The sequence below is a fragment of the Octodon degus genome, unplaced genomic scaffold, assembly GCF_000260255.1.
Source record: "Octodon degus isolate 3935 unplaced genomic scaffold, OctDeg1.0 scaffold00005, whole genome shotgun sequence".
NCBI classification, from domain to species: Eukaryota; Metazoa; Chordata; class Mammalia; order Rodentia; family Octodontidae; genus Octodon; species Octodon degus.
Genome location: NW_004524581.1, coordinates 12,456,568 through 12,468,822, shown reverse-complemented (window position 1 = coordinate 12,468,822; position 12,255 = coordinate 12,456,568). Strand labels below are relative to the sequence as shown.

Sequence of the window (12,255 nt, the reverse complement as noted above, 5' to 3'; positions counted from 1 at the left end):
AAAAAAAAAAAAAAAATTTCTTTGAACCTTAAGTTCTCCAATAACTTTGACTGACTTAATCAATAAACTTAATCCTGAAGTTGGCCATTAAATTTGATACATGTACTGTATACTTTACTACATGTAAGATACTTTTACAATCTGAAGGTAAAAGATAAATTGCCTTATATAAATGGTATTGGGACAACTGCATATCCACATAAAAATGAGTAAAATTGTACTCTTACACCATATATCAAGAAACAACTCAAAACGGATTAAACACTTAAAAGTAAAACTTGAAATCATAAACCTTTTAGAAGAAAAGGGAGTGAGCTTCTAGACACTGAATCAGGCAATGATTTTTTAGACACAATACCAAAATCATATGCAATAAAAGTAAAAATAGGATTACATCAAACTAAAAAGGAAAGGAAACAACAAAATGAAAAGGCACTTTATAGAATGAGAGAAAATATTTAAAGACTGTATATACCTTTTTTTTTTTTCTTAATGTATTTGGTACAGGGTCTCACCACAAAGCTCAGACTCCTAGTTATCCCTTTGTCTCCAGACTCCCCAGCGCTGGGATTACAGGCATGTACCACCACACCTGGGGTCAGTGGCCGGCTCAGTATGCCCAGGCGTGGGGCCAGCACAGATTGAACCCTGGTCTCTGAGCTTGCCTAAGCAGGCATTTATTCTGCTGAGCTATCTTGCCAGCTGAAGACCACATATATCTTAACGTAAGGAACTCCTACAACTCAGTAGCAAATAACCCAATTAAAAGTGTTTAATACCTCTATAGATATTTCTCAAAAGAGAATACAAATGACCAACAGACACATGAAAAAATGTCCAATGCTGTTAATTACTCAAGAAATATAAATTGGAACCACAATAAGATATTGCCACATACCTGGCAGGATGGCTATTATCAAAAAACAAAGGATAACAAATGTTGGCAAGGGAATCAAAAAAAGGGAACCTCTTATGCTGTTGAGTAAAATATAAGCTGGCATAGCCACTAAGCAATCTGTAGGATCCTGAAAAATTTTACTTTTTTAATGTTTTTGTGGCCAGCTCAGCCCACCCTGGGGGCGGGGCTGGCGCAGCATGTGATGCCAGGGTTCAAACTGCAGTCCCTGAGCACTTGCCTAAACTTGCATAAGCAGGCCCTTTAGACCACTGAGCTATCTCACTGGCCCATGAAAAATTTTTATTTTATTTTATTTTTTATAATTTTATTGAGAAACAAATAGCAATGAGACAGTTTCAAAACCGATTAGTAGGACAGTTTCAATAATTAATACATTGCATATTGTTGTATTCTTAGTGATTATTCATAGTACAAGATGCAGACATGATATCCTGTCCATAAACACTATTAGTACAAATCTTTCTATTCACTGAATTAAAAGAAAGTAGCTGTATATCTATCCTAACTATTTGGAATATACAGATACAAAATGGTCCTTCATTTGTATCCTTTTTTTGTTGTTGTTGTTTAGTTTTGTCAGAGATGGGTATTCCATTGTCATTTAAATATTGTGGGTGCATGTATTCAGCAAAATATTCCAATACAGTCCAGGAGTTCATAATAGTAGTGGGTTATCCATAGGACTGGCAATGTCAGAAGTTGTTGACTTGAGCCTTTTATAGCTCAGTGTATTAATATGACTTTACTTTTTATAGTTTATTTTTATACTTTTCTTTTGGATGGTTAAGACCAAGATAAAGCAAGACCTACATAACAAGAAATGTAGCTTTTGTATCTGACAAGGTCAGTCAAATCCCCTCAGGATTTAGCCTGAAACCCTGTACTGCAGTTTGTAGAACCTTTGTCAGTGTCAGCCATGTGGATGAGTCACGGCCATTGCTTGGCCAATGTGCTCTCTGTGAAAGTCTGAGAGAATGTTTTCTCTCCATGTGACTCTCCTTAGGCACACTCATCATCGATCACTTTCCTCTTTGGCCCCATAATCTCCTTGATCAGAAAATTGGGACACAACTGAGTTACATGATGTTACAGTACAGGTTCTCCTATGTCCTGCGTCCTCACTGACCTTGAAAGGTGAGGGCCAAAATGTTGGCTGTCCTTGCAGCCCTTCTTTTTCTCTAATTTTTGGTCTGCAAACTTAGGTTGTTAACTCTCCAGAAGAGAAGCTTATGATTATCACCCTACAACATAGGCAGTTGAGCTTAACCTCACTATCTGTCTCAATATCAAACATCTTAGGCATAACATGGAACAGGTATTTTTCCATCAAGTACTGATATGTTAAACTTTAAGTCCCTACAGAATATGGAGAAAAAAATTAAAAAATTTAAAAATATTAGAAAAAATAGGAATAAACAGTTACATAGTTTTACACTGAAATTTAGAAACCTAATCATATACAGCATTATAGCAGGACAGTCCTGTGGCATTTTTTTCTTGTCTTTTGTTTTCATTTATTACCTCTCTTTTTTAAAAAAACAAACATTTACTTGAGAGATAGTATGGCAGTAATTGGTATGTCATGACAAGCAGTACGTATTTAGAAGACCAGAATGACAGGCATTCCAAGCATGACCCTACCATTACACATTGCTATCTTCAGTGCAGTTGCTTAGTTCACAGGTATCAGCATATATAGCTAGCCAGGGTGAGAATCCTACCAATTAACTGCTAGTTTCAAAAACCTGCTGAAGATTCTAAAGATTTTTTTTTTTTTTTTTTTTTTTTTGGTGGAACCGGGGATTGAACTCAGGCCCTTACGCTTGCCAGGCAAGCACTTATTCTACTGAGCCATCTCCCCAGCCCCCCTGAAAAATTTTAAATGGAATTACTATCTGATCCAGTAATCCCCTTGTAGACATAGATAGATAGATAGATAGATAGATAGATAGATAGATAGATCCAAATGAGTTGAAATCAAGATCTCAAAGGAGTATCTGTATGCCTGCATTCACAGCAGCATGCTCCACAATGGCCAAGATATGGAAACAATTTAAATGTCCATCAATAAATGAATAAAGCAAGTATGGCAGATACATATGGAATATTATCCTTTTAAAAAAAGGATATCTGCATTTGAACAATATGGCAGACCTGCTAAGTGGAAAGAGAAATAGACAAATTCTCTATGATCCCACCTACACATAAAAAAAGAAACAAGGAAGTATTGAACAAAGGATATAAAGTTTCACTTATACAAAATAAGTTCTGGAACCTTGTACAACATGGGGCCTATAGTTAATAATACTGTGTTGAATATATTAAAATTTGCCACAAGCATAAATCTCATGATTTCTTGCCATAAAAGAAAAAGGGGATAGGAGAAAACTTTTGGAAGTGATAAATAAATTTAGGATATTGATAATGATGATCAGTGGAAAGTTTCCTAGGTATGTACTTATCTCCAAACCTATCAAGTTGCATGTATACATTACTGCTTTTTGTATACTAATTTTACTTCAATAAAATGGTTAAAAAGTAAAAAGCTGGGCATGATGGTGCATGCCTGTAATCCCAACAATTGGGAGGCTGAGGCAAGAGGATTGCTGTGAGTTTGAGGCCAGCCTGGGCTACATAGTAAGTTTAAGATCAGCCTGAACTACAGAATGAGACCTTATCTCAAAAAGCAATAAATAAATAAATAAATAAATAAATAAGGGGCCAGTGAGATAGCTCAGCTGTCTAAAGTATCTGCTTAGGCAAGCTTAGGCAAGCACAGGGATCGCAGTTCGATAACTGGCACCACATGCTGTGACAGCCCTACTCCCAGGGCAGGCTGAGCCAGCCACAAAAAATAAATATATAAATAGAAAGAAATAGTCTTATGACTGAGATCTGTGTAAAGGAGAATGGAGACTACTTGTTTACTAGGATGAAACTCCTTCACAGTAGTCTAGACAATGCTTGACTGGACAGGTGCTGATCAGCAGACAGGACACAACAAAGGAAGCATTCTAGTGGAAGGGAAACATGAGTGCTTACCTCTGTCTGCCCAGGCTTCACAGTTGCATGACAAGCAATCATGAGCGAGCTGTTAGGAAAGGGCCAGTGCTGAGATGCAGAGAACTGCATGTTTTCCACCTCCAGTCCCACCTCTTCTGCAACTTCCCGCCTGACAGCCTCTTCCATATTCTCACCTATAAGTATTTAGATTATTTTAGGACAGCAGGGAGCAGAAAGGGTGTATCTGTATTATGGCAGCACATCTGTAAATGGAATATAAAACTTGGGGAGTCCTAACTCTAATGAGTCTTTCCAGCAATAGGAATCAAGTAGTGCTGGACATCAGATTGAGTGTGGAAGCCTAATGGCTTAGTTATGATGCACAGGAAAGGTGGCTGTGGGAGAGGATTCTGCTTCCCTCAGCTACAAATTTCTCTTTTCATCATTTGTAGATTTGATCCCAATAAACTAAAAAAATACATCAAAACAAAAAACTAAATATGCAACTTTAGTGTAATGCATGCTGAAATATTTAGAAGTATATTGTTTTCAATCTGTACCTCAAAAAATAAGATGATAAACAGATGAAAAATATTGATCAAGTTAGTGTGAAAATTATAGAATTTAAGTGGCTATGTGTATGGAGGTTCACTGCATAATTTTTCCAACTATGCTATATATTTGAAATTATATCTAATGTAATATTGGGAAATAATGCCAGAATGTAGTATTCTTGACATGAGCCACAAGAATGTGCTTGAGATGTCAAGCACCATGGCAACAAGACAGAAATACTATTAATAACATTTTCTATCCTCCACTATCAGCCATATATACTGTGTAATACTTACCTATGTCACAAAAGCCTGCCAAGGCAGAGTACATTCCCTTGGGAAAGGAACTCTGGCGGGCAAGCAGGCACCGGGTCCCATCTGACACCAGAGTGATCACAACAGGAGCCATCTAGAAAAGGAGAATGGAAACTGAGACACTGTCACTTCAGGGCCTCCCAGTGGACCAGAGGAATGGATAATTAAGGAAGCCCTTCAGTTTCACAGGCTTCCTTCCCCATAACATACAAGTGCACTTTTCAGCTTACTGAGCTTGTACAGCAGCTCTTACCTGTGGGTAATAGATGATGTTATTGGAAGGACACACGCGCTTGCTGCCAGCGATATTCTTTCTGGTGGGCTGCCCACTTTTGCTGCAGAACTGATGACCATCATGCCACCGGAGAAGAGCCTGAGCCTAGGAATACAAGGATGGGCCTGGTTTCACTTGGAGAACACATGGAGCTTATCCCTAACCCTAACCCTAACCCTAACCCTAACCCAGTCTTACTCTAGTGCTGGCCTAGAATGTGGGCAACTTACAGGGAAAAGCCAGAACCTTTCCATCTCATTCACCTTCAAATGGTTACTCTTTAAGATAAGGAAACTATATGAAAATTCCCTTAACATCAGAAAGCAGGATAAAAGAGGCATTTAAAAAATGCATTATTAATCCTTTAAAATACAATACATATAAAACATGATAAACATCCATGTACTCATAACCTACCTTAAAAATAAAACAGTTCAAATATGAACAATCAAATTTATTCTTCCTAGAGGCTGAGGAGATGGCTCAGTGGAATAAGTGCTTCCCTGGCAAGTGCAAGGGCCTGAGTTCAATCCCCAGTTCCGCAAAAAATAAACCAAACCAAAACAAAACAAAGCAAATTTTATTCTTCCTTAATCTGGCTGGAATATTTTTGCAACTGAAAAAATTTAGAAGTTTTTCTTACAATAGACAAAACACCATAGCAAATAAAATCTAAAGTTGTGATGGTATTCAGTAGTGCAATGTAAAATTATTTCTTATATGAAAAACATGATGATGTTTGTCATAAAAATGTTTACAGGAAAAAAATGTTTACAAGGTTGATAATCATGCCTATTGCAATAGATCTGCATGTCTTCAGGAGAAGACAGTCTTGACAGCTATTCTGCCAAAATAAGGGCAAAACAAGGTAGAATAAGCAATCTTCCTAGGGCTCATTGTCCTTTTGTCAAGATCTTAGGCAGGACTATCCTTTACAAAGAAGAAATTAAATGTTACTCTAGCCTTGTGTATGCACCCATGGATTTATCCATATATACGACTTTACTCAACTTCCTATAGGATTGAGAAGTTTGAATCTACCGTGAACAGCAAAGAGGAATCCATTGAATTCAGCTGAAAGATAGCCTTCCTCAGCTCAATGAAAGATCCCTGGAGCTCTGTCTCCACTTCAGATTTTGGTAAGGAGGCTAGAAAATTGGAAAAAAGAACGAAATTAAACAAATGTCAAACTTTGCCTCAGCCCCTCCCCTTCCCCCGTCTATCTTGTTATAGCCCTGTTTTCCCAAACTTGCCTAAGAAGTCAGCTGAAGAAAATCTATACAGGTTCTCAAGCCCCTATCTGGATATTCTGAAGCAGCAAGTGTGGCATAAGCCCTAGAAATCTTTTTATTTTTTATTTTTTAAAAGTACCAGGTTATTCTTATAGTCAAACCAATTTGGGAAACATTGGAACCATATTTCTCAAGATCTTAAGGGAAGGGGCTGGAGAGATGGCTCAGTGGTCTAAAGCACCTACTTGGAACAAGCTTGGCAAGGCATCAGGGACCGCAGTTCGATCCCCCAGCACCACATGCCAGCCAGCCCCGCCCCCTGGTGGGCTGAGCTGGCCACACACACACACACCTCTCTCTCTCTCTCTCTCTCTCTCTCTCTCTCTCTCTCTCTCTCTCAAATAAATAAAAAAAAATAAAAAAGATCTTAAGGGAAGTTAGAGTATTTGCATTAGCAGCAAACTCTCTCTGAAAAAGAGATGAAGTGGGATCTCTAAACTCCTCTCTGAAGCCCATTCTAGTAGCATTATGTGCACACACACACACCTTCAAGGGTAAAGGAAAGCTGAAGAGGAACCATGAATATAGAGCAAAGTAGTTCCCAAATGTAGGTCTGAGGACCCAGAGTTATAACAAAGAATAATGCCAATTTCTCATGAAATATTTAAGAACTATGAATTATAGTGGTTTGGAGACTAATATCATCTCTAAGAATAGAGAGAAAGTATTTTTTAAAAAAAGCATTAAAATGTCCCTTAGTTTAAATGATGGTAGCAGATATCGTCTTATGTCCTTACTTAAAGAAGTGATAACATTTTTGTATTTGCACAATTTTCTTAGAAATGTCACTATGTGAAATCCCAAAGTCTGAGAATCACTGCTGTCCACTAAAATGATGTTATATGTACCATGTGTGGAAAAGGAGCTATTGAGACCTAGATCCAGAGCAAACCATGCTTCATGCTGTTCAGAGCAACCAATCAGCACAGAATCTTCTATTCTTTGTGCATCCTGTCCAAACTTATGCAGGAGACTTTCTACCTCTAAGAAACAAAAGAGAAATAAATAAGGATTTCAGTTACATTGCCACAGCCATGCTAGATTTACAAGAAATCATCTGTTTCAGCTTAAAGGAAGTAACAAGGAGCCGGGGAGATGGCTCAGTGGAATAAGTGCTTTCCTGGCAAGTGCAAGGGCCTGAGTTCAATCCCCAGTTCAAAAAAAAGGAAGTAACCACTAGCTTCACAGTACCTTTGTGGGACTGGTTACCTCTCAGATATCAAAATAGGCAGATGCTAAAGTTCCTTATATAAATAGTATATTTAGTATATTTGCATATAACCTATATAATCCTCCCATATACTTTTCATCTCTAGATTACTTATAATATGTAATACAATAGAAGTCTGATGTAAGTAGTTGTACCATACTGTTTTTGGATTGATGGCAAGAAAAAAAAATCTGTATATATTCAGTACAGATAGAATTATTTTCCAAATACTTTTGACCTACAGTTGTTTGAGCCTGAGGATATGGAGGCCAGCTAGACTTGGTTTAAGGCAGTGATGGTGAACCTTTTAGAGCTTTAAATGGTATAAGTGGCCTGCTGTGCTACATGTGCCATAGGTTTGCCACAAATGAGCCCTGCAACTCATGAGCTGTATAACACAGATCTATTCACTTAACCTTTCCTGGTATGTCTTCTCAGTAATCTCAGGAATTTAGACCAAAGGAGGAATTTTGTCTGTGTAACTGATCACTCTATAACTGCATCATGGAAGGGACATAACTTTTTGTTCAGAAGATGCACAACAGCTAAGTTCTTAAGGCACTGAAAAAAAATACGTATTACACTTCAACTGGTAGAGGCCAATTCAGTTCTATAGTTACTTTGCAGATTGTTGCTTTGCTGGGTCTGTAAAATGTAAATGCTGTATAGGATGAAAGCTTGTCTTTTCCATGAAAGACTCTTTCATTTGTTCATAATATAACATTGTTAAATGTCTAAATAATATTTAATGCCTTTTAAAACAGAGTCCTTGTATTTTTCTGCATTGCTGGAAATTACTTACCCAAATACTCCAAAATTCGACTCATAAGAAAACCTACCAGCAATGTATATAGTGACTAATTAGATTTATATGCTATATTTATATGTCAACATAAAGCTGAAAATTAATATCTGAATAGCAGATCCCAACCAGGTGTGGTGGCACAAGCTGTAGCCCCAAATATTTAGGAAATCTCAGGCAGGAGGATTGCTTGAGTCTAGGAATACAAGACAAGCCTGAGCAACAAAGTGAGATTCTGTCTTAAAAACACAGAAACTAAACCCCAATGGTTCTCAAAATAAGTTAATTTACTTTAAAATTTGATCCTGGGCTGGCAAGATAGCTCAGCAGACTAAGTGCCTGCTTTGGTAAGCGCAGGGACCAGGGTTCCATCCACCGGACCTGCATGTGGAGCTGGACCTGCCTGCAGGGCTTGCTGAGCCAGGGACAGAGTCCAGGCATGTGTCCCATGCCTGTAATCTGAGCACTGAGGAGGCTGAAAACAGGAGGATCACTGGGAGTCCAAACTGCATAGCAAGACCAAATACACAAATGAAAAAAAAAAAGTTGATCTCCTTCGGGCTGGAGATAGCTCAGCAGCACAGAGCCTGCGTGGCAAGTGTAAGGTCCACAGTTTTATTCCCTATGAGGACCAAAAAAGAAAAATTGATGCTCTAGTAGAAAGCAAGTTAGGATGCAAATCTAACACTCTTCTCCGGTAAAACCGTGTGTACCTCTATGGAGGCTGGAAATCACTAGTTTAGAGTACCAGTTGGCAGATTTTCTCTATAAAGAGACAGGGAACTTCCGCCACGCCTTGGGGCTCCATATCCAACCAACCCCAGGCCCTGCGAGTGTGGCAGAGAGCTTCTGCTCTGTCCTGTGCCTGCCCGCCGCTCCAAGCCCAGGCCCACCGCATGAGAGGCCTTTCCCCGTGGGTTTTCCAGACCTCCCCTACCCGGGCAGACCCAGCACAGCCCACCCTCTGAATGAGAACTTCCACCACGCTCTTGGGAGTCCTGCAGACCTACCAAAGCACAGCCCTGGTGAGTATGTGGGAGAGCTTCTGCACTCTCTTGCCCCTGCTCCTCATACCCCTCCAGACCCAGCCCAGACCTGGCATAAAGGCTTGGGGTAAAACCCTGCAGCTAAGATCCCTGCAGTGAGACTAGGCTCAAAACCACACAGCTAATCCAGGAACAGAACATCTTACCAGAAGAGTACAGCAGGCCCACCTCCAAGGGCAACAACAACGAGCTGAGCACAGTAGCCAGACCCAAGCCAGGCACAACTGCATGAACTACAACTTAGTATATCAGAACCCGAATTTCATTAAGTGATAAGGATATAATTGCACCAAAACTCTACACCAAAGGTCAGAGGTCAGTGCTATACAAAATGATAAAGACAAGGAGCAAAATGCAATGTTAGGCCTTGAGCCCACCCATAACAAGTGCAGAGGACACTAGCTCAGCTGAAATAAATGAATCAATAGTGTTGGTAGTGAATAAACAACAGCAGAAAGCTATAGAGGAACTCAGAGCAGAATTAAATTCTGGTACCAAAAAAAAGAAAACTCTGAATTCATAGCATCTGATCTTAAGAATCAAATGCAGAAACATATGGAGGAAACACAATGCCCACCCAGAACAAATGCAGTGGACACTAGCTTACCTGAAATATATGAATTAGTAGTGTTGGAAGTAAATAAGTAAATGCAGAAAGGCTTAAAGGAACTCAAAGCAGAATTAGTGTCTGAAATGAAGAAAGAAATCTCTGATTTCATTGCACTGAACTAAAGAATCAAATACAGAAACATATGGAGGAAACCCAATCTGTAAAAAACTCTGCAGTAAAAGAATTAATAACTGCTTCTAAAGAAGACACTGATAAAAAAAAAATACAGGAGATTTAAAAAATGATGGATTTCTTTTCTTTTCTTTCTTTTTTTTTTTCTTTTGCGGAACCGGGGATTGAACTCGGGCCCTTGTGCTTGCCAGGGAAGTGCTTATTCCACTGAGCCATCTCCCTGCCCTCTGATGGATTTCTTGAATGAAAAATACAGGAAAGAAATAAATGGCATAAAGCAGAGTCAAAGAGATGTAGAGGAACTTAAAATCTCAACCACAAGCCTGCAAAACCATTTGAGTGAAAGTGAAGATAGAGTTTCAGATCTTGAAGATGCTGGTGCAGCTAGTGAAAAGGTAAGAAAAGATCTTTTAAAAACAACTAGGATGCAGGAAAAAATAATTCATCACCTGCAAGACGATGCAAAGATGAACAATGTGAGACTTATATGCATCAATGAGAAAGAAGGAGTCAATACAAATGATATAAAAAGAATATAGGCAGAAGTAATAGCAGAAAACGTCCCAAATATGAGGAAACAATCTGATATTCAGGTAACCAAAGCATACAGAACTCCAAAAACTTCAACCCAATTAAAAACACACTGAGGGGCTGGTGAGATGGCTCAGTGGTCTAAAGCACCTACTTAGAACAAGCTTAGCAAAGCACAGGGACTGTGGTTCAATCCCCCAGCACCACATGCCAGTCAGCCCCGCCCCCTGGTGGGCTGAGCTGGCCACACACACACACACACACACACATAAATAAATAAAATTTAAAAAAAAACACACTGAGACATATAATAGTCAAGATCCCAGAAATCCAATACAAGAATATCATACTGAAAGCTGCTAGAGAAAAGAAGCAGATCACATTCAAAGGAAAACCCATCAGAATTCCGGCCAACTTCTCTTCACAACCCATGAAGGCAAGGAGAGCATGGAGCAGAATTCTTCAAGTCCTCTATGAAAACAAATTCCAGCCCAGACTACTATACCCTGCAAAACTGTTTCAAGTTTGATGGAGAAGTGAAATACTTTCATGACAAAGAATTTCATGATGGCAAAGCCAACCCTACACAGACTACTGAAAGATGTTCTAGAGAGGGACCAAAATGATCAGAACTCCACCAATGAGAACAGAAGGAACCCACTAAATAGGACAAACAATTAAACACAAGAGAAAAAAGAGTTAAAAAAAACAGCATTTAAATAACATGTCAATTGTAAGTCAACACATCTCAATTATAACCATCAATGTAAATGGACTCAATTCACCAATTAAAGAGAAATAGATTGCAACAGTGGATTAGGAAACAAAACTCAACAATAAGTTGTATACAAGAAACACATTTAACTGATAAAGAAACTCATAGCCTGAAAGTCAAAGGATGGAAAACAATACTACATGCCCCAGCACTTCAGAAAAAAGCAGGGTAGCAATATTATTCTCAGACAGTCTCAACTTCAAACCAAGAACGATCAAATGAAATAAAGAAGGCCACTATATACTAGTTAGGGGAAAAATTCAACAGGAAGAAATAATACTCATAAATAAGTATGCACCAAACATGGGAGCACCCAACTATATAAGACAAACCTCAATGGACATGAAAAATCTAATATCCAATACAACAATCTTAACAGGAGACCTTAACACCCCCTTATCCCAAAAAGATAGATTGACCAGACAAAAATTAGCAAAGAAGTAGGAGAACTGAACCAGAGCTTGGAACAAATGGTCTTGGTAGATATATACAGAGTGTTCCACCCAACTACAGTGGAATACACATTTTTTTAAGTTGCACATGCCATTTTCTAAAATAGACCACATACTAGTACATAGGTCATACTTAAGTATATGCAAGAAAACAGAAATTATCCCATGCATATTATCTGACCACAATGCAATGAAACTGGAAATAAATGACAAAAGAAACCAGAAAAAAACCCTAAGTACATGGAAATTAAACAACACCCTACTCAGAAATCAATGGGTTACAGATGAAATTAAACAAGAAATCCAACAATATCTACAATTCAATGAAAATTCATCCACA

The 12,255-nt window shown here is 38.5% G+C and overlaps 1 protein-coding gene across 6 annotated transcripts in view; it reads right to left on the bottom strand.

The window, feature by feature from the left end:
- Nudt13 (nudix hydrolase 13) overlaps positions 1–12,255 on the bottom strand; it is a 52,623-nt gene that overhangs the window by 22,411 nt on the left and 17,957 nt on the right. For 5 of the 6 annotated variants that reach the window (XM_023718643.1, XM_023718637.1, XM_004623998.3 and 2 more), the window contains 5 exons: positions 7,206–7,340; positions 6,107–6,213; positions 5,045–5,170; positions 4,774–4,885; positions 3,962–4,116 (listed from right to left, as the gene is read on the bottom strand). In XM_023718643.1, coding sequence (XP_023574411.1) covers positions 3,962–4,116; positions 4,774–4,885; positions 5,045–5,170; positions 6,107–6,213; positions 7,206–7,340 — 635 coding nt within the window. The remainder of the gene's footprint in view (positions 1–3,961; positions 4,117–4,773; positions 4,886–5,044; positions 5,171–6,106; positions 6,214–7,205; positions 7,341–12,255) is intronic. The other variant, XM_023718642.1, reaches the window with a different exon arrangement.